The sequence below is a fragment of the Leiobunum rupestre genome, chromosome 7 (genome assembly GCF_980474605.1).
Source record: "Leiobunum rupestre chromosome 7, qqLeiRupe1.1.hap1, whole genome shotgun sequence".
Lineage (NCBI taxonomy): Eukaryota > Metazoa > Arthropoda > Arachnida > Opiliones > Sclerosomatidae > Leiobunum > Leiobunum rupestre.
In genome coordinates this window covers 4,294,291-4,319,061 of record NC_143390.1, presented here as the reverse complement: position 1 = coordinate 4,319,061, position 24,771 = coordinate 4,294,291, and the positions used below count along the sequence as shown (strand labels likewise).

Sequence of the window (24,771 nt, the reverse complement as noted above, 5' to 3'; positions counted from 1 at the left end):
TTTTGCTTGGTTTGTTACAGACGTCTATTACCGAACTGTAAAACATTGAAGACACCATTAACGATTTATATAATGCTACAAGACATTGCACTAATTTAATTTGTTTGGAGATTTTAAATGTGACACCAAGAAGTTTATTCACTTTAATTATTATTTGGTTAACATGATTATTAAATAAAAATTTCGAATAAAAAAATACTCCTAAATCTTTAACATTTCTTTGTCGGTTTAAAATGTTATCGTTTATTTTATAGTTGAAGGTGATTTTATTTGTTTTGCTAGTATAACTTGGCACACCGCAATTAAACGAGACATGAAATTTGCAAACAACCTCATGGTCTCACGGTACAAATGTATCGAACTACTTCAGGGCCTATTACTAAACTGTAGCACACGGACAAACAGGGAAAGAAAAATGTTTTATGGGTCGCCCCGGAAATCAAATATACTAAAAAGAATAATGTTTAATATTAATACATATGGAAATGTAAATGATGTTTTTAGTAGCACACTTCTAACACGACAAATACTTTTAAAGTAAATGAAAGTTTTTAGATTATGATTTATTTTATCTTTATTTTTTAATGTACAGTAATTTTTAGTTTTATCTCGATGTACCTTACTCTCTGTTACAAGGTCTTCTAACAAAATACCGTTTGTATTTGTTGACGAATTTTTCAATAAAGAATTCACCATATGTTGTAGGTACTTATACATTTCCTAATAAAATATATGTAAATAGAGCTATTTGACTATGATTTGTATCAAGGTGTTAACTTGTTGGTATTGTGTACTGTTTCAATGCACTCAAAATAAAAATTCCATTCAATTCATATATATATATATATATATATATATATAATATATATGAATATATATATACTAATTGCATTAAATGAATGATGTCAGCCAAACAATATTCCAATTAACAACGATAAAACAATAGTAGTTTCCTTTACTCGTAAATCTAATAAAATTGTATATAATTATAATTTACACGGTTCGATCCTAAACCGTCGAGATAAAGTCCATGACTTAGGAGTAATATTTGACACACATAAACCATATTATAAAAAAAGCTAATAAATTAATAGGTGCATCTTATAAAATATCTAAGCAAATCAAATTAAATCCCTGCTTTATAGCTCTTTATAAATCTATAGTCACTGTCAAACCCGCGATTACCTATTGTCTCCAGTAGTACCTGTAATAATGATTTAAAAAAACTAGAAAACATCAAAAAAAAAGTAATTTATGTAAATCTAAAAGAGGTGCTTCTAAAAGGTTCGTGAGATCGCTGTATTGTGAAACCGCGGCGTTGGGAGGCAAATAAATATTCCCCGACAGAAGATCCCGATTGCATTTAAGTTTCATTTCAATCCAGACGGCTTCGAAGTCTGTAGGTCGTCTCGTCTGATAGATAATTTAGTTTATTACTCAAAGATCTATTTGATCCGAGTTTCCCGTTTTTTGCTCGAAGACCTATTGGGTACGAGTTAGTAGTAAGTTTTTTAATTTCTTCAAATTTGTTTAGGATTTAGCTATATTATCCCTTTTAATTATGGACTAATCTACTTTTTCGCGTATTTTATCATCCTTCTCACAGTCCACAGGTGGTTTCTTCTAACTTAACTTTCAGTTTATCATAACCCGACACTGTTCCTTTTGTCAACGTAAGTACGCCACTTTCCTTAGATTTCGAACAAAGAATGCACAAATTACTTCGATTGTCATCATCACCGTGTAGATTTAGTTGCGATTCTATCTAAAACACACGAGATCATACATAACCTCAAAGAATGGTACACTGAAATAAACATACAGATGATCAGAACCGCTGGTTATAAACACTTACCACTTTTTAAGAACAGTTATAGCACTAAAAACAAGAAAACTCATGATTTTCGCAACGCGATGTAATTATCGGGGTGAGTGACGGGCACGGGGCGCTATGTGTGCGTGCCATGTGGGGTGGGGTGCATTTGGCCGACTCCTCATTTGACCGAATTTCATTTGGGCGACTGCTCATATGTCCGAATGCCCATTTGGCCGACAGCTCATTTGGTCGACTTTTCGGTTGGCCAAATGAGCAGACCATATGGCCGACTACTCTTTTAGCCGAAATTCTGATGAGCCAAATGAGTAGCCCATTTGAACGACTGCTCATTTGTCCGACTACTTAATTGACCAACTGCTCGTTTGTCCGACTGCTCATTTAACCGACTCTTATACTATAGCCTGTCCAATGTCTTTAGTGTTAGGTGGAATAATAGAACGGGCAATGTCTTCTAAGTATTGGAGCCTAACGGCGTTGCGCCCTCACTTTGCTCGAGGGCCTTCTAAGCTGGGTCTTCTAAAACGCGACCAAGAGGACAGTACCTAGCCAAATGCACCTAGTATCGTCCAAATGCCAAATTAGCAGTCGGCCAAATGAGCATGTGTCAGATTCATAGCCCGGTGTACCGGTAAGATTCAAACCACACCACTGGAGGTCTATCATCAGTATGCCCTACTCTAGCGTCCACAAGCCCGGACAGGTGATAAAAGCAGCATGGGTTGTAGAACCCTACTACGGATGGACCCACCCTCGACGCAAGCCGCTCATCCCAGCAGAAGGTGCAGCAAAGGTACGACCAGCCCGCCACTTCACACACAGCAGTGGGATAGAGAGCGGATGCTCTGGCAACTCCGGCTGACACCCTACCTACGTAGGTAAGGAGCCATACCCTTTGGAGAGAGCTCCTAAAGGGGAACGACGAGCACACAGCAGCCCAAGTAACCCGGCACAGGTGGCACCGGAGATACCCACAGCAGGCTACCAGTTTGCCTGGACCCTCTCCGTTAGCCCAGTACCCAGCCCACACCTGACCGAAGTCGGAGGTGGAGATAGGACCATTTGGACGGAGCTAAGATCCCATGGGATACAAGAGCCAGACCCCGACTCCCTGTTAAAGCCACCAGTTATTGCACACTCCGACCCCTTGAGGTTTGGCCAAATGTTTCTTCGGCCAAATGAGCAGTCCATTTGGCCGACGGTCCATTTATCAGCCAATTTGTTTTAAATAAGATTATAGGCCTAGTTACCAAAATAGTGCAGAGCAGAGTTTCCAGACCCTCGCAGGCTCTTATCGCCGAAATAAGTAGCCCAGTACACAATATTATGTAATTTTTTCCATGATTATCTATTTATTTTATGGAATATTATAATATAAAACGGTCAAATAATTGCTTTAACAGTCTATAACAATTATTTTTGCATTCTACGACAAAAACAACCTTGAAAACGGCAAAAAAAAACGGCCTCGGGAGTGAAAATATAATAAAACGTCCGCCATCTTGAATTCTGAGCTTCCGGTCCAAAATCGGGAGTGCCAACATCGAAATTCGTGTTCAGGAGGTCCGAATTAGTAAAAAAAACTCATTTGGCCAAATGTTACCCAAAATGCCGCTAGACTTGTTAAATTGACCACTTTAGAGAAAAGTGAACCAGTCTATGATACTTGTCAAATCATTTGAGATTGCAATAAGAACGCCACCACCGTTGCTGTCGCGATCGTTTCGAAAAACGGTGTACATGTAGTTACTCGAAAAATAGTCGTGATTAAAATTGTCTGTAGATAAAAAGGTTTCAGTTAAGCAATAAATATGTCGATCGTAAAAAAGAGCGTTTTCGTAAAATGCCTCTGCTTTTGATTTTAAACCACGACTGTTTTGTATAAAATGTTATGTTTCCCCCTTCCATGTTAGTTTGCTAATATATGAGACCCAGAAATTTTGGAAGTATCGGGTCTAACTAAACTATCGGAAGTGGTTTTAAAAATATATTTTTGTTGTTCTTTAAGAGAACCGAAGAAACGGGAGATAAAACAATCTCGTGGAAAATGTTTGGCGTCAAATAGCTTGTCAAATTCGTCTCCGGCGCAAGTTACATAAAAGGAGGAGTAATTCGGAAAATTTGTGCTTAAACGTATGCAATCTACTGAGGTCAAATAGCTATCTTCTTCGATATAAATTTTCGGGTCTTCCTTTGTTACGTACGATAAGTTTAAGTTTATATAAACCCCCTTTAGATTATTATGCGGTTAAATTACGCGTAACGGTACTAAACCCATAATTAAAAGGGGCAAAAAAGCTAAACCCTAACAAATTTAAAGTAAAGATAAAACTTACGAAATTCTAGAACCAATAGGTCTTCGAGAATAAAATTAAAAATATATCTCTGAATAAAAAACAAACTAAAATAGAATGAAAATAGCCTGAATTTAATTTAATTTTCCACCAGTTACTATGAACTTTTCTACCGTTTCACGTGATATAACTTTGTCAATTAGAATGAATAAAACCTTATACATTACGTATATATTTTCCTGAAAGTTGAGATTTTGGTTTATACGGTAGAAAAAGTCGTAGAAAAAAGATTAGGAAAATTAATAAATGATCAGCTGCAGAAACCTGCTGTCGATTTACCTGACACGTCTTAAAAAATCATTATTTATCAAACCATAAGCCTATCAAAAGATCCCCATAAGTAAATGTCTAGCATAGAGCCCCATGTTTACGGCATTGTCCATGCGGGATAAAATTAACGTACGACGATAGGGCAGAAGCGACATCTTCTTTTTCAAAATTTTTGCGTATAAAATATTCTCTTACTTGGTAGAGAAGCCACGCTCGGGTTGATAAATGCCACAAAACGCGTCTAAATCTCAAATCTCAAAAATAAATACCTTCAGAAAAACAGCTCTTATTTCTAATAGCCAGTTTTAGGATTGGATGAATAATTTTGCAAAGATAAGTGTTAATTTTAAGTTTAAAAGCGATAAAATTGTGAATAAGCCTTGGCTACGGTGAGCTCCCGCTTGGTTCTAACGACGTAAGTTTATCAAGTTCGCCAAGAAGGCGTTAATATTATTTCCTGGTCATATTCCATTTAAGAAGGTACAACAATTAATACTTTTAATATAAAAAAGAAATATTCAAATTTAAAGAACGCGGACCGATAGGTCTTCGAGGAGGAGTTTTAACATAATTTAGCCCAATTGTGGTTTTTATTAAAAGTCTCGTTTAATGAATAGTGAGTAGACAGTCCACTAGCGAGGCCCCGGAGGAAATGTCATTGAAGAAGGTAGCAGAAAATCATGAATTGGTAATAAAATTTAAATTTGAGTGAAATATTCCTTCTGGCCAAACACGATTTCGATAAGAAAGTGCCACACTTATTTATTACTTCTGGCCATACACAACGTCGATAAGAAAGTTCCACACCAGGTCTTTAAACACACTAACGCAGTGTTGTGTACACCTTTCATTGGACGAGCCCTAACGCTGAGCATTTTACGAAAAGGGGGAAGACAATTTGCTAATTTTCCCCAACCGTCGGCGCTAAAGCTCTCTCTCGTTCCTTGCCGTCTAATTTAAGTTAACTGATACTGCTCTGCATGATTTGAAACTCTACGTGCGACTTTGTCACCACTACTAGGTAACTGTTTCCCATTTTATTTTTCTCCACACCTTTTCATTCAAAGTCGAACTCTCTACGATTTCAAACAGAAAATTAACCTTCCTCGAGCCTTTACGAGCACTACCAGCTAACCTTATTATTAGCATTTTATCTTTCTCCGTTTTATCCGCAGTCCTTTTTTAAAGGTTAGCCGATACTGCTCTTCGGGGTTTGGAGCAGTAAGCGCACCTTTGCGACCACTACGAGGTGACTGATTTCCAGTTTTCTCTGCCACTTATCTTTTGAGAGGTTACCCGTAGCTCTCTCTACAATGTCGAACGGTTCTCTCCCGCCTTTACGGGCACTACTAGCTAACCATCTACTTGCCCCCCCCCCATATAGGGAGACACGAAATAAAAACGTTCGCGCAAGGCTTGTGCGCACTCATAGTGCATTTCGCGAAATTTATTTACGAAATGCATAGTTAAGAACATAACCACTTGGAGGTGCAGATTTTGAATACCTACCTTTTAATAACGAGCATGTGATCGTCAAAAATTGGCCTAGACTCTGCTTATGGGGGATCAAACTTGTATTGAAACCTAACTGCCTTACGTGTTCGTATAACAACGTTTATTATAGGTGTTGAATACCTCGATTTATATTTCCTAAAGACAAAAATTAAGGACTTTACAGCAAAAACCAAAATTTCCAACTCGCATAAAATTGTTTATTTCATGAAGTCTTTAAATACATAGAAGGACAAAAAAAAATGTCTTTACAGGCCATAAAGATATTCCGCGAGGGAGGTGCCGGGCGGAAAATTGTTCATAACCGACGCGGCATTACCCCGCTTGAATTAATTCATTATTGTTATTATTCATAAAAACCATACTCCGAGGTCGTCCCAACAATTTTGTATTTATCTTTTTGTGTTACATATTGAGCCTAATTATGACCCTTTTCATCTTTTCCCGACATCAAATGTTTAAATGATATTATACTCTGTTTCGCCTTACACTACTATTCACGGTAGTTACGTTACAGAATTAACTAAAACGTTTTCTTTTCTTCCGACGCTAATTTTCTAATTATAATTGGTTTTTGTTTCAAGGCGACATCCTATTTGAAAGATCAGTTAAAGCTTTTTGGAAATTGAAGCTCTTTCAACGGGTAAAAGAACGCTTACTTTGTCGAAATGATGAAAATTTATTGGATCGGAAAATAAAATTAACTATTTAAAACGTTTTTGATATTTTCGGTCCTCATATACAGGGTCTTTTTTTTTGCTCGGAAAAGTGTTTTTTTTCAAAAACTATTTATAGTACCGATTTCAAATTTGGAAGGTCAATTCTCTATACCGGGGGACATCAGTTTGAGAAATTTGAGCGTTTTCGGTAATGTTTTTCACCAATTTTGAAAAATTATTTTTCGACCACTAGGTGCGAGATAAAAAATTTCTATTATAAAGTTGTAGGCCGTCATCGAAAACCCTTAAAAATTGTTCACTCGACGAAAAACAACTTATTTATCAGTGAAAATTCGAGCTTGAAAAATTTACAAGTTGGTGAAGCCAAATTACGATTGTTTGAAACGATAATTGAAAAGGGAACAAGTCTTATACAAACGTAGTAGAGTTTTCACACTTGAAAAAATGTACACGTTTGGTTTTTAAATGCAGATATTTTATTCACATAAATTTTTACAAAACATTTTCAATAATATCACCATTGGCTGCAACACAGGTTTGTGCGCGGACAATTAAGTTCTCAAACGCTTTCTCTACCATTTCTGGTGTGACGTCTCGGCAAGCACTGATTATTCGTCTAATGAGTTCCTCCCTAGTTTCAATGGGCGTGGCGTATACCTTTGCTTTAACGAATCCCCAGAGAAAATAATCCAGCGGTGTTAGGTCAGGTGACCTTGCTGGCCAATGCACTGGACCATTTCTCCCTATCCACCTTTCAGGAAACTCGTTGTTGAGGTGCTCAGTTACTTGCCGGGAAAAATGCGGAGGGGCGCCATCTTGCTGAAACCACAACTGACGTCTTTCAGCCAATGGAAGGTCGTCGATTGCGTCACTCAGTTCGTTCTGTAGAAAATGTAAATACCTTTGGCCGTTGAGGTTCGTCGGCAGGAAAAAGGGACCAATCAAACGGTTTCCAACAAGTCCAACCCAAACATTGACCCGTTCAAATTGAACCTGGTGATGATATTCAAAACCCCAATGTGGGTTGATGTCAGACCAAAGATGGCTGTTTTGATGATTAAAGGGCCCATCTCTAGAAAATGACGCTTCGTCGGAGAACAAAACATGGAGCAAAAATTGTCTATCTTCTTGGACAGCATTTAGTAACCAGTTGCTAAATTCATAACGTCTTTGATGGTCTCCGTCAATTAGTCCTTGGTGGAGCGTAGCTCTGTATGGGTGATAGCGATTCTTACGAAGAATTTTCCACACACGATTTGCAGAACAACCCAAATCAGCAGCGGCGTTAGCGCAACTGTGACGAGGATATGCCACAAAGTACGCGAGTACATTGTTCTCGAAGTCTAAATCCGGTTGACCCAATCCGCGAAACCTAGGTTGCAAGTTACCAAATTGATTGAAATCGTGAATTGCTCGTCTTACTGTATTTACAGATGGTGCTCCATTTGGATGTCTATCTGCGAAGATTTCAGTCACTCTTCTAAGGTTTTGCGCTGCTTCTCCATAGTAAATGGCAACTATCTCGGTACGCTCAGCTACTGAATAACGAGGCATTGTTCGAAATATTATCAAACACTGATAATAATCTCCCAAAGTTTTCCTTTAAATACCCAATGCATGTTTAGGATTGACCTATAGCCTCGTGTTTTTTAAATCCGGTCGTTTTTTTAACCAAAGTTTCAACTGGATTAGGTAATTCGGTTTCAATTATCGTTTCAAACAATCGTAATTTGGCTTCACCAACTTGTAAATTTTTCAAGCTCGAATTTTTACTGATAAATAAATTGTTTTTCGTCGAGTGAACAATTTTTAAGGGTTTTCGATGACGGCCTACAACTTTATAATAGAAATTTTTTATCTCGCACCTAGTGGTCGAAAAATAATTTTTCAAAATCGGTGAAAAACATTACCGAAAACGCTCAAATTTCTCAAACTGATGTCCCCCGGTATAGAGAATTGACCTTCCAAATTTGAAATCGGTACTATAAATAGTTTTTGAAAAAAAACACTTTTCCGAGCAAAAAAAAAGACCCTGTATATCGTTATCACAGTAACGTGCTAATAATCTTGCCACCGAAACTCTTATTACGCAAAATATCGTACAATATTAAGTCTAATTTACTTGAATAATGTTACTCGAGTCATGTTTTTAATTACTAAACTAGTAGCATCAACTTTAAAAGAGGATTCATAAAATAAAAAAGTTGGAATAATAAATGTTGTTTGAGATGCAAGTGGAATTTTCGTTTTCTTGTCTCGTGCATTTTCAAAACTATTGAGGCGCTTTTTGTTTGTAGCAACGTAGAAAAAATATTGACACCGCACACCTCCCACGTTTCGTAGCACGGTCTTTATCTATTTTTAATTTGACACTTTTAATGATCCCTATTAGAACATTATTCAGATGTATTAAACTTATTATTTACCATGGTGAATATTAGTAGAAATTATGTTTAATTCAGAGAAAACGGCATGGTATTAGAAGATAAAACTTATTTTATACAAGACGTTTCGAGCCGAGGCTCTTCTTCAGTCGTTCGTTAGTTTTAATTTGATTTAAAATTTAATTTAAATCAAATTAAAACTAACGAACGACTGAAGAAGAGCCTCGGCTCGAAACGTCTTGTATTAAATAAGTTTTATCTTCTAATACCATGCCGTTTTCTCTGAATTAAACATAATTTCTACTATTATTCAGATGGGCAACCAATTTCACGATAGTTTCCGCATTTAGAGAAATTGTTTTTTTTTAATTCAAAAGTCCCAAAAGCATTTTCGTGACGGAATCTTCTCGAGAAAATCTACATTTAAAAATATTCGTAGAGTCTGGGAGCGGCTCTCGGGAAACCAAATGTGTTTCATGTTTGTGTTAGAGAAACGCTTCGTATCCAACGAAACCGAAAGGCAGTTCACAAAAATACTCTTCTATTTTGCTTGGAACAGTCTGACCATAATTTTCAATAAATACTTATTCATTTGTAATTAGCTAGTAACCAAACTATTTTTTGATTGTTTTTTTTATAAATGGGAAACTTATTTCGGTGGCAATATTAGCTTCGTCTTAAAACTTTACACTCCGCGAAATGGAAGCGACACTGAATCAGTGAACCATTATGTCGTCAATGTAAGTTTTATATTATTTTAATAATAACTACATTAAATTCGTTAAAACGAAACTGGCGCCATATTTAAATTCGGGGCATTCTGAAAGCCCTACCCAAAATAGTGACGTCACTTAAGGCCGACACGATTGGATAGCGAATGAGTTAGATTCAACAGCTTGTTTCCTCCCCGCGTGCAAGAACACTTTCACATATTCGAAGGAGTGAAAAACTTAGAGCGGCAGCAGTTGAATGAGCTCCGAGTTTTTTTTGCGAAGTAAATGATGTTCTCGTTCAAAATGATTTCGTTTTTGTTTTCGTGTGTGAAATTGGTTTGCGTCGCTTCTCGCGATCTTTCCACTTTAAAACAACTGCAAATAGTAAGCAATTTATTCGTCATTAAATTATGTTCATTAATATTATTTTGGTATTATATTATGACGAAGGGTCTAAGACATTAAAAAATTAATTGTTATCATTCGTGCTGTTGTTTGAATAATATAATACTAATGAAAATGATAGTAGAATATATCGAACCTTTTTTTAGAAGATTTATTTTATTATTGTTAAATTATAATAATTTGGTTTAAAAGAGAGTTTAAACTAATAATAATGAATTTGTTTCATTTACCTAGATTTCGCGACACGGGGCCAGAACCCCCTTCTCTTCGTCTTACCCGGGGGACGTCAACATCGACTTCTTGGCCATCGGGAAAGGTCAACTCACGACGGTAGAAATTATTTCAAATCATTCATTTTGCTACGTTGCAGTTTATTCAAACATCCTTGTTCGAATTTATCTTTTTTAACATGAACTCGCAACTATAAAACTGAACCGAAAACGACTTCTTTTTTTCATAAGTGAACAATTGATTGCACACGATCGAAGTAAAATAGACAAAGAATTTGAGTTTTTGGAACATGGTTGTTGCTCTAAACATTTGGGCATCTTCTATTCAAATAAACTCAAAGATCCTTGAAGATATTTTATATAAATCCAAACATAGAAGTTCCTTCTCTTTTACTTCATCATAATATTTAAATAATTTTCACTCCTAATTATTTTAGAAAATAAAACTTAAGGTTCTGAAACAAGATTTGTCTACCTTTTAAAATATGATATTATAATTATAAGATATAATTGCATAAAATATGACATTATCCAGGCTTTTATTAATACATTTTTACGATCAGAAATCCGAGGACTGCGATTGATAGAATAATTTGCTCTTATTTAACACGAAATATTTTCACCTGTTCTGTCTGATTTTATTTTCTTACTTTACAGAAAGGGACGTCCGAGATGTTTGAACGTGGAATCAATCTGAAGAAATGGTACGGCGATTTCATCAAGAGCGATTACCGCACCGTACGTAACATTTTAGAGTCGGTTACTTTTCATATTTGTATATTTTAAAATTATTTGTAACGAGATAATCATAACGCCAATTTTTCTAAAAATATATCCGAGTATGTTCCCAGCGTTAAGTTTCTGCTCTAAAGCTATCTTTTTCTACAGCATGACTTTTGCTTCGATCTCCAAATTTATCACTTAATTTTGTAGGGCCTAAAAGTCTAGCATTGGTATTAACTTAAATACATGGACTTATTAATAAATAAATAGTTTATTTAAATTATATCTAATTAGTTTTAGTTAAAGGAATGTCTTCGATTTCTGAGTACTGCTAAATTAAAAATAGATTTTTTCATTGAGATAGGTGTAGTGCCATCGAAAACTAATGAATATTAATGGTTCGATAAAAAAGGTCAATGCTTTATGAAATATTAACACGATACACCATTAAATGGTGAGGTCAGTTTTCAGATGATGAGAGGATAATGTGAAACTACCTTGTATGTTTTAAACTTTAGCTTTTAAAGATTGTTTTGGCTGCTTAACATGTTTAATTTTTTTATATTATATCGAAGATTTACGGTTTTTATGGCAACAACAATATTACGATCTATAAAATATTGACACCAATAATCCCGTACTTAAGGCTTAAAAAAAATTAATTTAACGATAAAAATTTCAACATTCTATCCTTCATGGTTTAAAATCCCGGGAAGGAAAAATCTCTGCATAATAAATGAGCAGTATCGTGCACTAAATGTGTGTAATGTAAATACAGTCGTGGATTCTTATTTTTCATTTATTCACGTATCTCGACTTGCGTAACATTTGCCCTCCGCCATCAGTTATTTTAACTAATTGATTATCGCATTATGTAGTTACTTTCATCTTTCTTGTTCGATTTATTTTATTTATAAAACTGCCACTAGAAAGTTTAAGCAGGACGATCTAGAAGTTTGGCCGATCACGTAGGGATTGAGCCGTACCGAGGTTATATGATGCTGAGTTCAAAATTTTCAAAATGGCACCCCCTATTTGCCAAAAAATAAACAGCTTTGACATTTTCAAAATAGGAGTGTTTTTAGCGCTCTACTACATGAAAAACAGCTTGGCACCTGGTTCAATATGTAGCCCCTGAACCCGGGTTGGTACGCGTCGGGAGTATTTAGACATTCGTGAAATTTATTTCATCTTTTCATTTTGATTGACAAAGAATACGTGCACATGTACAGTGGCGAAAAATCTTTAACACAATTTACAAATATTTGCTAAGCCCGGTACATGACGAAAATAAAAATGTGCTTAACCATTACTAAACCGCGCCTTATGAATAGCTGTTAAAATTGGCTAAAGACCAACGTTTGATTTCGCCTACCCTGCTTTACTTTAAATGCGTCTTCGTAATCCAATTTCGCCTATAATATACACAAGGCATAGGAATATTTCAATTTAAATCAGTATTCGCGATTGCCAAAAGGAACAACCTATCATAATATTATTACGATTTGTTGAACTGGGAAATTGGAATATTCAGTATTTTAATTTAAACGCTATAGATACGTGTCACATTAGCTCGACATAAATATGAGGTAGTCTTCAAGTTATAAAAGGTTCCGATTCCGAAGTGTTAACGCGAAAGTAAAACCGAAGGGAATCATCACGTGACTCTAGACGTTGTCGCTTAAACTTATACAGCGCTCTGCGCAAACTCTCTTCTATGTATAGGTACTAGCGCGAAGTTCGTACGTAACCCGATGCCTTCAAAGTGGCCAGGCGACGTTGTCGGCGATTTATCCGAGAACTAGGCTCACTGACGATGCTGATGTCCATGGCGTCTCAACGCAGCCGATCCCCATTTACACCGCTCCGATTGAATGCGACGAGGTAAGTGCAAATCGGGCATGAAAAATTTAGTCATACCATTACGAATTCGTCTGCACGTGCATCTGATTAACGATTTAAAGTATAGAAAATAAAAATGGATTAGAAATCTTAAGCGCCACGCAGCGGTGCATCGTTCCCCGTTGAGACTGCAATAATGTTCCCATCATTGCATTGGGAATAATACTGCTAGAATTACAATTACGCTTTCGGTTGCCATGTTTACGTGGGACCTGTTCTGATAAGACTGTACGAAATTCATCTTTATAATTAGGCGGTAGCGCCATCTATATTTTGTAAAGTTATATGGCTAAAAATAAATAATTATTAGCTAACTCACCGTAACTTGAGTTAAAAAGGATCGTGTTGACAGAATAAAATTATTTTTAAACAACTTCATATTTTTGTTTGTTACGAGTAATCATACATTTCAATTTCGCATCAGATTCGCGAAAAAATTCAATTGCAATATAGTTTCCACCCTTATAGAGACCGATGCCGCCACGATAGAACGATAAAGTTGATAAAGTCTCCTTATTGAACGAAATTGGTCCCGCGCCAGCCAGATTTAGTTGTACCTCTATTTATTCCCAACTCAATGGTTCCCATAGTCCGAAAGCGTAGTAACCTAACGTGTAGGAACCGTTAGAACTGAAACTCCCAGTCCGCATTATAAAAAACTCTTGAAATTTATGCTTATTCATTTACTTGTGATATGATGGCGGGATGGATCCTCGTTTTAGTGACTTTTAATTCGTTTTCTTTTCTCAGCTGCTTTATCCCAAGAAATTTACGAAAATTATCAATCTTAAAAATCTGATGAATCGTCTCCTTGGCAAGGAATTTATTATGGTAATTACATACTTAACATAGTTCTTATGCTCGAGTGAAACCAGAATTCCTGCACTGTAGTGAAGGAAACTGTTTTCAGACGAGTGACACATAGTGAAAAATAGTGGTCAATTTATTTTAGAAGGAAGTAACATTATGCTTCAATTAAAAATTAATATAATTAATCTGATGTGGATTTTATCTGATACACAACTTTCAATTTTTTTATTTAAAAATTTTACTATCCAATAAACTTATGATTATTCTACTAATGTACACACTATTTACCACCTGGCTTTTTCTATCTCAGAATACTTGTCGAAATAGTTGGGATTTCTGGCTAACTGTTCGTCTTTGGTATTAAAAATACGTTAAGGCTGGTTTATACCCCGTGGCGAAATCGTCGATTAAAAAAACGAGGGGCTAACCACTTCCTAAAAATCTGTACACCGATTACGGGAGTACAAAAATGAGTACCGCCTTTGGTAGTACTAAATATGTAATCAATTACGTAATCATTTTAGTACAGTCAAAGCTACAGGCTTGTACACCGATTACGCTAAGTGATCAGCCCATCGTAAAAAAACCTAATGCAATAATTTTGCATCGATGGTTCTTCCCATTGTGAACACCAGCCTTTAGTTTTTATTTTAAAGATTTTGGCGGAGTGTAATGTAAGTACGATTTCTTATTTGTTTCGTTATATTTTGCTTCAGAAAGTGCTACAGGACTTAAATTCGGCCACAGGATCCAAAACATTCACAGCGTTAGAGGCCTATAAAGCGTACGATTCACTACTGACAGAGGTTGTTAATTTTTTATTCTTGAAACTAAAATTTAAGTTTTTGGTCTAAAAGAACTAAAACTTTGGACTAAAGAGAAAGTAGGACTTGTACCCTAGATTCGAAATCACTGCCTGGCTCGTATTAAATAGCGTTTACCCACTTCCTGTCGGAACGGAGAAACAAGGCCGTGCTTAGAAATGCCGTGGGCGAAATGCACTGAAAAATGAGTGTATCGGCCTTCCAGTCTATACATCCCTATGGTCAAATTTTAACAGCCCTCTAAGAACATCCCTGCTCAAAAAAACTATCCGTAGTTACAATGGTAACCAACTATAGATAGCGCAATACAGCAACCGACAGAGGCCAGGTTTTTGGAAGTCACGGGCCGTAAGTGGGTAATCGCTTCATTATAAATATCTCTGAATTCGCATATAGGGTACGGAGATCTATAATATCTAAGGTTTGACCTTGAATTAATTAAATTTTTACACTATTATTAATCCATGGTTTGACGCATAGTAGATAAATAATAAGTGGAAATGACACTGATTACTAGAGATTAAAATATAACTCTATAAAGCAGAAGCTATGAAAAAACCGCATTGCCCAAATTGTAACTACGTCACTTGATGACTTCTGACCAAATAATATTAAGGGATGTATGCAGCAATAGTCCAAGAGAATTCTACGTCTTAGCTGTCTGACGGTAGGCCTGGGTAAAAACGAAAATATTGCTGTTGTATTTTAACCACTTGTTCAAGTCTATTTAGAAAGCGCTTGAAGAATTCTGTTCGACTAATGCTGCGCGAGGTGGTCAGAAATGAGCTGTTTAACAGAGGTCAAAAGGCAATTTTTAATATAAATAACTGCTTCCGCTCTTTTGGCTCAAAACCGAAAATAACTCGGATTTCTGTCAGCGTTCAATTCATCTTAAATAATAAAACATAGAAGTGTCCCTTAATGGTTAAATGAGCGGTTATGCAAAAAAAAACCCGGAAAATCAGACTTGATAAGAAAAGAAACTGTTACGTTTCTTTGATACATGTACCTAACTATTTGCCCATCTGACTGTGATAGAATTAAACTTGTAGAAATATTCAACTAAACTATATCAATATTATACTTGAAAAATGAGGTATAAATATACTTAAAATACAAATTTATGGAAATAATGAGAGATGTGTTAACGCTTGATATTCGGCTATTTTCGGTTTGACCCTGTTTCAACCTACGAAGATAGTCACGAAATTTTACAATAGGCATAGACGCCTTAGCTCTAACTTCTCTAGATTTTGTGTAACTTGATAATAAATGTGTAATTTAACAGCCAAAAAATGATATATTTAAACGTTACGGAAAGGACCTCTACATTCACAAAAGGCTTTTTAGGTCAGGTCGGGGAACCCTATTTTAAGCCCCCTATTTATTGCACCCGGTACATTCATATTAAGATATTTTTCGGCCATTTTCTTTTTGGTCGTCCTAAACTTCTAGAAATTAGTGCCCCTCAAATAAATTTCAGTTCGTACCGTACCCCTACGTACGCCTATCTACAAGGTAATTCAACAACAGTCTTTGGGACGTTATGAGTTAGGAGTTCGAAAATAAAATGTGCAGGGGTAAAACCTTTTAAACCCAGATAATCATCTGATAGAATAGCAAGTCTCACGACAGCGTGTATAAGCGTTAATACATCCTACTTGCATTAAAGGTCGCTAGATAACTTGGGCCTTAGGTGGTGCCTTGGGTATTAGCCTAGCTGATTATTATTACTTATTATTAAGTATAAGCGCGTAATATTTCGACGAATTTTATGCCGTTGCAATTAATATTAATAATTATTTTCAAATTGAATATCTCGTAGAGCTCCGTACACAATGAAATTTCACGTGAATGTTTTAGCGTGAATTAGTTTCACCCATGAATATTTAAAATTTTCATTAAGTACTATTATTTAAGGAAAACCCCGAGAGACTAACCAGTGTCAGATGGCCTGCACATCATTTCCGCGTACTCAACACTGATAAAGGTACCGACTCTATAGAATACGCGTAATCTCAATAGTACAGGCACAGTGTTCCACAGACCCCAAATTTTGGAATAAATTCCACGAAAGATAATGTCGAAATATTTTACGATTGGTTAAAATACAAGAACGGAAGCGCTGCGACCCCTGCCGGCGGAAATAGCTTCCCTGAAAGAAAAACGAAAATCCGCCGACGGAAATGAATATTCCACCATCATATTAGTCTAATTTAACAATTTCAACGTCCTAGGTATATCCAAACTCTATGCGCAGACGAAATAAGAGTGAACAAAACTCATTTTCGTCCATGTTCAGAAGGGTATTTCTCAAAAACGCGCGAGTCTCCACTGGAACTTTCTTCGACATTCTCTAGAACACTACCCCAAATTTTAGTTCCATTTACCAAAATTTGTTGATCTACTCGCATATCCTTAAAAAGGTAATTTAAAAATTAAAAACAATTAACAAAAAATAGCACAAACCGCACTAATTTGGTTAGAAGAGGACAAGAGGTAAAAGAAAACTCAAAGTCTAAAGAATTTGTTGATCTACATGCAAATTTAAAATATAGCTATTTACAAACCACAAAATCAATGTCAAAAATTCGCGCAAAACAAACAAAATTTGGGCTAGAAAGCGTATACAACATATGACCTTACTTCGGTTATACTAAATGGAAATTATTGAAAAACCATCACAATTTTTTTAGGTATAACTTTTATTATGTATCATTTCTTATATATTTTACAAATGAAATAAATATTTGTACAAAAAACATTCCCCGAGGGAGGTGCCAGGGGGGAAAGTGTTCGGCACCGATGCGGCATTTACCCGTTTGATCACGATCGCTATGCGTTGAGATAAATACTCCGTCGAACGTTGCTCCCCGGTAACTCGACGCCCAATGGAATGGATCAACTCCAAATTATCGCGGGCGAAAGATCCGAGACATTCTACAGCCACCGCTTTAAACAGATAACTGTTTTCAAGCCCAGAATATTTGGCTTTTTTCTTCGACTCAGCCTGGGTAGCGGCCCAGAGAGGGGCTGTAGAAGTAGACGCCAAATACGACGGGGCCAAAGGGTCAGTGAAGGTGAAATCCCACACCAATGATTGACCGCCGGTTAACGGAACGAGGGACATCCCATCAGGTCGCTTGCCGTCGTCACGTGATAGACCTGGAGGCTCCAGAACGGATGGGACACCGGCTGAAACCAGAGCGCGTTTGAGAATGTCATTAACGGCGCTATGACGGGAAAGCTGACCGGAGCTAGCCGGGAGTAGTGGCTCACTCCTGTAATCCCAGGCGTCCGGGAGGCAGAGTTTGTGGGTGGTCGGAATACTTCCGCCACGGGTGTCCCTACCCCTGTCCTCACGTATCCCCCCGTTGGCGTGGCCGTTACACATATCTCGCCCTGATTAATCAGATGGTGTCTTCGCCGGGCTCGCGGTCTTCTCAGACTCAATCAGCCCTTTCTTCTTTGAATAAAAAAAAAAGCCGACTGGAGCTCTTTTTGCCGCTTAAGCCGTGTGTCCCGTAGGATTCGACTTGTGTGTCACAATTGCATGTGTGAGGCACACAGATGCGGGCACCCAAACCTAGGCCAATCACAATCCGAAAGCAATCATCGTCTAGGTGGGTACCGAGGGAAGGCGACGGAAGCGCGTTTAGCCATGAACCGGATTCCTTGGATCCAACCGAGAAAAGCCGAGCTTTATCGCGATCACTTGAGGCGCCATCAAAAAGATGTTTCGCAGTTTTTTCAATAATAGGGGAATCCCATACTCTTTGATGACTCCAATGGTCTGGAGAAGGCAAAGCCGCCTCCGTCAAAATTTCCCAGTGGCGAAGTGCATCGCGAAAATCTGGGTCAGTAATAATTGTAAAGAGTTCGTTTTTGTAAGTTATTTTTCAAGAGAACAAGGCTATTGATGACTGTGTGGTTGCAGTTAGGAATTTGTTTGGAATCAAAATATTATGAAATCTGTCAGAACCGCAATTAGAATGGTTAAAGCAGAGAGTTGCCAAAGAAAAATGTAATTATTATAACGTTTTCAACCGATTTCGTTTAAAAACTGTATTTTTTGGTTGAATTATTCGTAATAGGTAATTAGTCTAAGTTCCACCTGTTTTCTTATTTAAAATCCGCGGGTTTGAACTATAGATCGCAAACCTGGCGCCATCTATAGTTCAAACCCGGTACTTAGTTCAAGGTCTAAGAAGAACAATATCTATTATCAACCCCACCCCCTTTTTTTCTGTTTTCTTTTATAGCTATGTCAACACAAGGGAAAGCATATAAAGGTGTTGACAACTAGAATAGTTTTATAATTATTAAATTTTGAAGACCGTCTCGGGAGATGAACGGCCGGGCGGATTTAGTCAGAAGCCAAAATCGGGAATTGTTGAGAGTTGGCGGTGATTTAAGTAAAGTGATTTGTGAAGTGAAAACCCAGTGATTGCGATTAACAGATTGAAGGAAGTCAACAGAGAAGAAATAGTGCAGATCAACCAAACAGTAAGGCAAATAAACTTTATGGGAATTAGCTTTAGAATTAATTGGTAACTGATAAGAAGTATTTATAGTGAGTAAGTAATTACCCAAGTCGAGTATTTAAGTTTAATTGATGACAAATGTATTAAGTTTAATGTCTACTTGCCAAATAAAATTCTATATTTTATTGGACTTTGACTGTATTTATTTTCACTCAACTACTAAATTCATCTACACGGTTATCCCGAACAATATAAATTTCGATATTAACGGTGGACGAGTGAGTCCCGTTTAATTTATTTTGCTTTTATTTTAATGCTTTTAAAAATTTTAATGCCTGGAAATTTTTTAATACAACTAAACAAATACTACAAAACATTATTAACTTAAATAAAATTTCAAATTATTTGATAAAATATAAGGTATATTTTTTTCTCTTATTTTAAAATAAAAAAAATCATGGACTTAGGCTCTTTTGGCTTTTCATTTTCCCTTAACTGCCAATCAGAGTGCTTTAGGATTATAAAAGGACTTCCCCCACCTGAGAGGACACCCACGGTATTCCTGTTGAATATTAATGGCTTAAATAAATTCACGGTTTTACCTTAATTACTTAATTTTATACTGAGATCATAAGTTAACAATTGGCATTGTTACAATTTTACCGCCGCTGAGATAACTGGCAAATGAAAAAGATTTATCCTAATTGATAATCTAAACAAAGTAACTCTCCATAAATAGAAATAAATGAATTTGCTTAAAACTGATTTTTTCTTTTTGATTCAGCTGTATCATAACTTAACTCTGCCGCCGTGGTCCGAAGCCATTTTTCCACGCCTGGAGATAATTGCAGAAAGTCTTTTTCGAGAATGGAGAACTAACACGACTTTTTCGATTCCAACCGCAGGTATTGTTCGGAATTTCGTGAATAACAAACCATATTATTCCCTCAGTGGCGTACCAAAGAGAGAAGAGCTGAGATGGCCTCTGTACAATTAAGTTAATGGGCTTTAAGTCTGCGGAGGCGAACTGAAGCTAGTCAAAATAGGCGAGAAGGGATAATCCTTTATTTTGTCAACTTTATTCATTTTCAAAATTTCCCTTAGTGCTGCTATCTTTCTACAGCAAAATCCATTTTTAGTCATTTGTTTGACACGTGCAGCTCGTGCACAAAAGACCAAGAATTTATACAATGTGCTATGGCAATTTATGTTCGCGCTTGAATAAGAAATGTCGGTGTTACAATGATTTTAGAATGATGTCCTTTAAATTGGAGCAATGAAAAAATATAAATGCCTTCTGGGCGGACTTGTTTTTCTTTCATTTAGGAAACCTTTTTAAAGAAATAACGAAAATTTGGCAGTCGCCGATCATATCCGAAGACACCAAAATACCCTATACAACGTATTTCTATTTTACGGTAAGTAAATGCGGCTAAAATACAGAATACTAAAATAAAATTTAGATGAATTGCTGTAATAAACATTTATGGAATTCATCAGAAACGGCTTTCAGCGTTGATATCGAATTTAAAAACGGGTGTAGGAACTTAAGTAGCTGCGTTCAGATTTTTTCGTTTCTATACTGATGAATTGTGGGTAAAATTTCAAATATAGTTATAAAGTTTTTAGTTAATATAATTGTCAGGCTTACTGATTTTAAAAGGAAAATAAGCTGTAAAATTTTAACCAGCGTTTTAAGATTGTCCAAAATAGGCTTATTTTAAAGACAAAACTCCAAGAAGATAATAACAACAATAATAGCCATCGTGGCTAATATGCAAGGGACCACCTGAATTCCAAGTCATCTAGACTTTAAATGCCTTTATCAATCGACGTTTAAAGTCATTAATTCAGGTGGTCGGGTTAGATTACGTAGGAAAGTCCTTCATGCCACGCGAGCGAACAGCTCCCTACACTCACTATTACCCGGGCCATAACATGTACAAGTTTTTATGGAAAGAGGGAACCGAAGAACTATGGAGTAAACACCTCTTACCAGTGGCGAGATAACTTGCCAATTCTTCGCCGAAGGCAGAAATAAATTATACCCTAGGTCTGGTTCACTGGGTATAAGAGATGAATTTGTATTGGCTGCTTGGTACGACAGGTAAGCGTACAACTGAACTAAGCTCTACACATATTTAATCATTGGAATTTAAAAGGGTATTAAATACTCTTATAGACTAATGAATAGTGCTATGGATTAGTGATCTTCTGCTACCACCACTAATGACTATAAGGATTCGACGTACTTCTACGTTGAGTTTTGCAAGTTATCTCCCCCCCCCCTGGTTTAAGGTTTCCAAGTTCCATAAAAACATTTTTAGGTTAACGATAATAGTAAGGGTAAGGAGCGGTTGGTTCACGTGGCATGAAGGGCTTTCCACCACCTTCATACGCAAATTAAATCCGGCCACCGGAATTAAAGGCAATAAAAGTCGCTAGATGATTAGGCCTAGGGTGGTGCCTTGAGTATTAGCCTAGCAGATTATTTTTATTAGTTCATTAGAGTTAAGTAAAATTGAACTTTAACCGTCCTCACATGTTTTAGCGCAAATATTTCTGGTCACAATATGAAATGACAAATTTAAACGTTGCTGAGGAAATTTCACTGAAATATTTAAAATAAACTATTCTCGCGCTCCGAGCTGTACTATTCACCGTTAGGAATGGACTCAATAATAGTTTTGCTTCGGTACGTTTTGATTTTAATATAAAATGATTATTTTAATTTCCAGCACGATGTCGTAGTAAACGCTTTACTTAGTTTGTTGATGTGTCCGATGGAGACACCACCGATGTTCGGCGCTACTGTCATCATCGAAAAACATCAATTTCTCGATAACACGACATCCATTAACTATTTCTATCAAAACTCTTCAAATTCGGATCCCGTTCTTCTAAACCACTTGTTTTGCAATACCTCATTGCGTGACTTTTCCGTCGAAAATTTAGTAAATAAGTATAAACAAGAATATGGCGCTTCGCTTTTCACCGTCGATTCTTTACCATCCAGCTCCACGAAGGCTTCCTGTTACGCGGTCTACGCTTTCTTAGTCTTGTTATGTTCGTTGTTTTACTAAAGAATCAGTTGATTCTAAAGAAAATTGTCGCGATGCAATTTTTTTCATTCTTGTAATTTCCAAACCTACATCGCGCTGTACCGTATATCAGGGTGACACTTTATGTAATAGAACCACATGATAATTGCGGCGGATCCAAGTGGTTTTTCACAAGATGGGCATAATTCGCTTCATTTTTTGTGCTAATACCGAAAATTTAAAATTGAATGTGTTACGTTTTGTAATTATGGCTAACATAATTTAGTTAAATAAAACTAGCGCGTTAGATACTGGCTTGCTAGTATACTATAGTTTTAATTTTTAAGAAAACAATAATCACAAAATGTTTTATAATTTAACTTTACAAAAATGAGGTGAACGTTAACTTTCAAAATACAAGTTTAAAAATTATGATTCTTCGACACAGTATTAATGGTGTCATGTTCGTCTGTCGTTTGCAACAGCTCAGCGAAAGTTTTTCCATTTGCATCTCTGTATCATAAAAATACGTTTTATATACTAGAGAGATCGAGCTTTAAATGACCTAATTTGTTTACACAGACCAACCTTGCAGTAGCTAGTGCTTTCAATCGATTCTCAGAAAGATTTTTGGTTATCTGAGCGAATCCCGCACCAAAGGTCCAAAGAAATAACAACCAATAATGAAAAATCCGTGAATGAGAAAAAAAATTCGAAATTTATTTAGTGTTTTGCTTCGTGAGCGGGGCCGAAGCAAGGCTGGGTCGGGTGGGGCGGCCGCCCCAGGCGCGTTAGGGTCTAGGGGCGCCAAAATATCATTTTTATATAAGCGATTTAAGCATGCCCGAGCGCAATTTGCGGTAGCTACGGCCCTATTCACGAGTAAAGTATTTAGGAATTTGGTAAATTAGTAAATTAGTAATTTTCTCAGTCAACAAATTGGTAATTTTCTTCATGAGTGAAGTAAATAAGGAATTTGCTCAGTTAACAAATTTATGTAAATGAGTAATTGGCTTAATTAATAAATTTGCAATTTGCTCAGTTAACAAAACAAATTTTTGTAAATGAGTAATTGGCTTAATTAGTAAATTTGCAATTTGCTCAGTTAACAAAATAAAAATTTGCTTAATGAGTAAAGTAATAAGAAATTTCCTAAATTAATTACTTAACATAATTTGCCATATTAGTTATTAATTTGGCTAATTAATTAGAAATTTTCCTAATTTGCCTTGTGAGTGCGCATTGTTAATATTCTGAAGAATTACTCGAGTTAAGCACAGATAATTCATCTGAAATAGTGTGGAAGGCATAGAAGTAATTTGAGAGCGATGCTTTTCAAGTCGAAAAACTGCCCTTTTAAGTTATTATTATTTCTCAATTGAAATTGCAAGAAAGATTTAGCATGCAAATAATAACGACTAGGCATTTTTTAAATACCCAAACTCAATTTTGGGTAACTTAACAGAAATTATTTCAAGAAATAAGTCTAAATATTTTTGCTTTTGTTTTTGTGAAATGCCAAATGGAAATCACATGTCCTCTTCTGTTGTTTACTGGAAAATGTTTTGTCTTAGTGCACTAAATAGAAATAAATACAGTTTGTAATAACTAATTAAATTAAACATTTTTAAATATTTCTAGAGTTAGTATTTCTTAGTAAAAAGGTTCCGGCTGCCAAATTGGGTAGCTGGGACATCTATAAGGTGACCTCCTAACTAGAATTCATCAAATTTCCCAACCATATAGTGGTTTTCGATTTTTCTTTGACTCATGGAATATTCGTGTCAGTTAAGAAGATAAAAAAATCGATACAAAACTGTAAAAAGCAAAGTGGCAGTTTCACTCTGAAGATAATATATTCTTATGCTTATGAAAAACATAATACTAAATACAAAAATACCAATATTAGCTCGCATTTTTAGTATGACTTCGTAACGTCCCATGTAGCGCAGCCATTTTGGTTACTAGTCGGTTAAGGGTCTGAAAGGCTGTACTCACCCCGACGTAGAACTATAATGAAGATTTTTGTCTGCAGACCGTAGCTAAAATGGATATTAATGAGTCGGGCTTTCTGAAAATTCGTTTTAAAATTAAACTTGCAGAATGCTCACCAGTGCTAATTGCCTATTATAGCCGTCAATAAAGCCAACAGACGAAATTGTAAACTGCTGAATTACGGCCCGGCACAATTCTAGCAAATTTATGGTTTCGCTTATTAATTCTGTCTGTAATTTTTCGGAAACTAAAATAAAAAATAATAATACATTGAATAGTTCAAATGGTATAGGGGTTTGCAACTCTGTTGCTAAATTGCATATGTTCCAATTTTATCATTAACAACGGTATTTTTTCTTTATAATTATAGTTATTAAGTTATTAATAATTACGTGTATTGCAATTACATTTTAATTAATATTTGCGCACATGACAAAATCGTAATAAAAATTATCTTCTTTAGAATTGTTTTTCCAGCCAATAGAGAAAATATCAAATTGATTTATTTTTCATTTAATTTGATTATTTTATTACTGTAATTATTTCAAATTAAAGGTTTAATGTCACTTGTAGTTAGCATCTTTTACGTGTCTATTAGCAGCTATATGCA

At 36.0% G+C, this 24,771-nt stretch overlaps 1 protein-coding gene across 1 annotated transcript; it reads left to right on the top strand.

Moving 5' to 3' along the window:
• Positions 1-1,664: 1,664 nt before the first annotated feature.
• Positions 1,665-22,392, top strand: LOC149933938 (testicular acid phosphatase homolog). Its single transcript, XM_090153100.1, has 10 exons — positions 1,665-1,673; positions 6,555-6,613; positions 10,387-10,482; positions 11,040-11,120; positions 12,831-12,989; positions 13,758-13,838; positions 14,534-14,623; positions 19,910-20,030; positions 20,452-20,543; positions 21,864-22,392. Exons 4-10 carry the CDS (start codon positions 11,055-11,057, stop codon positions 22,206-22,208), a joined length of 954 nt encoding a protein of 317 aa, XP_090009226.1. The 5' UTR covers positions 1,665-1,673; positions 6,555-6,613; positions 10,387-10,482; positions 11,040-11,054; the 3' UTR covers positions 22,209-22,392.
• The last annotated feature ends 2,379 nt before the right edge of the window (positions 22,393-24,771 follow it).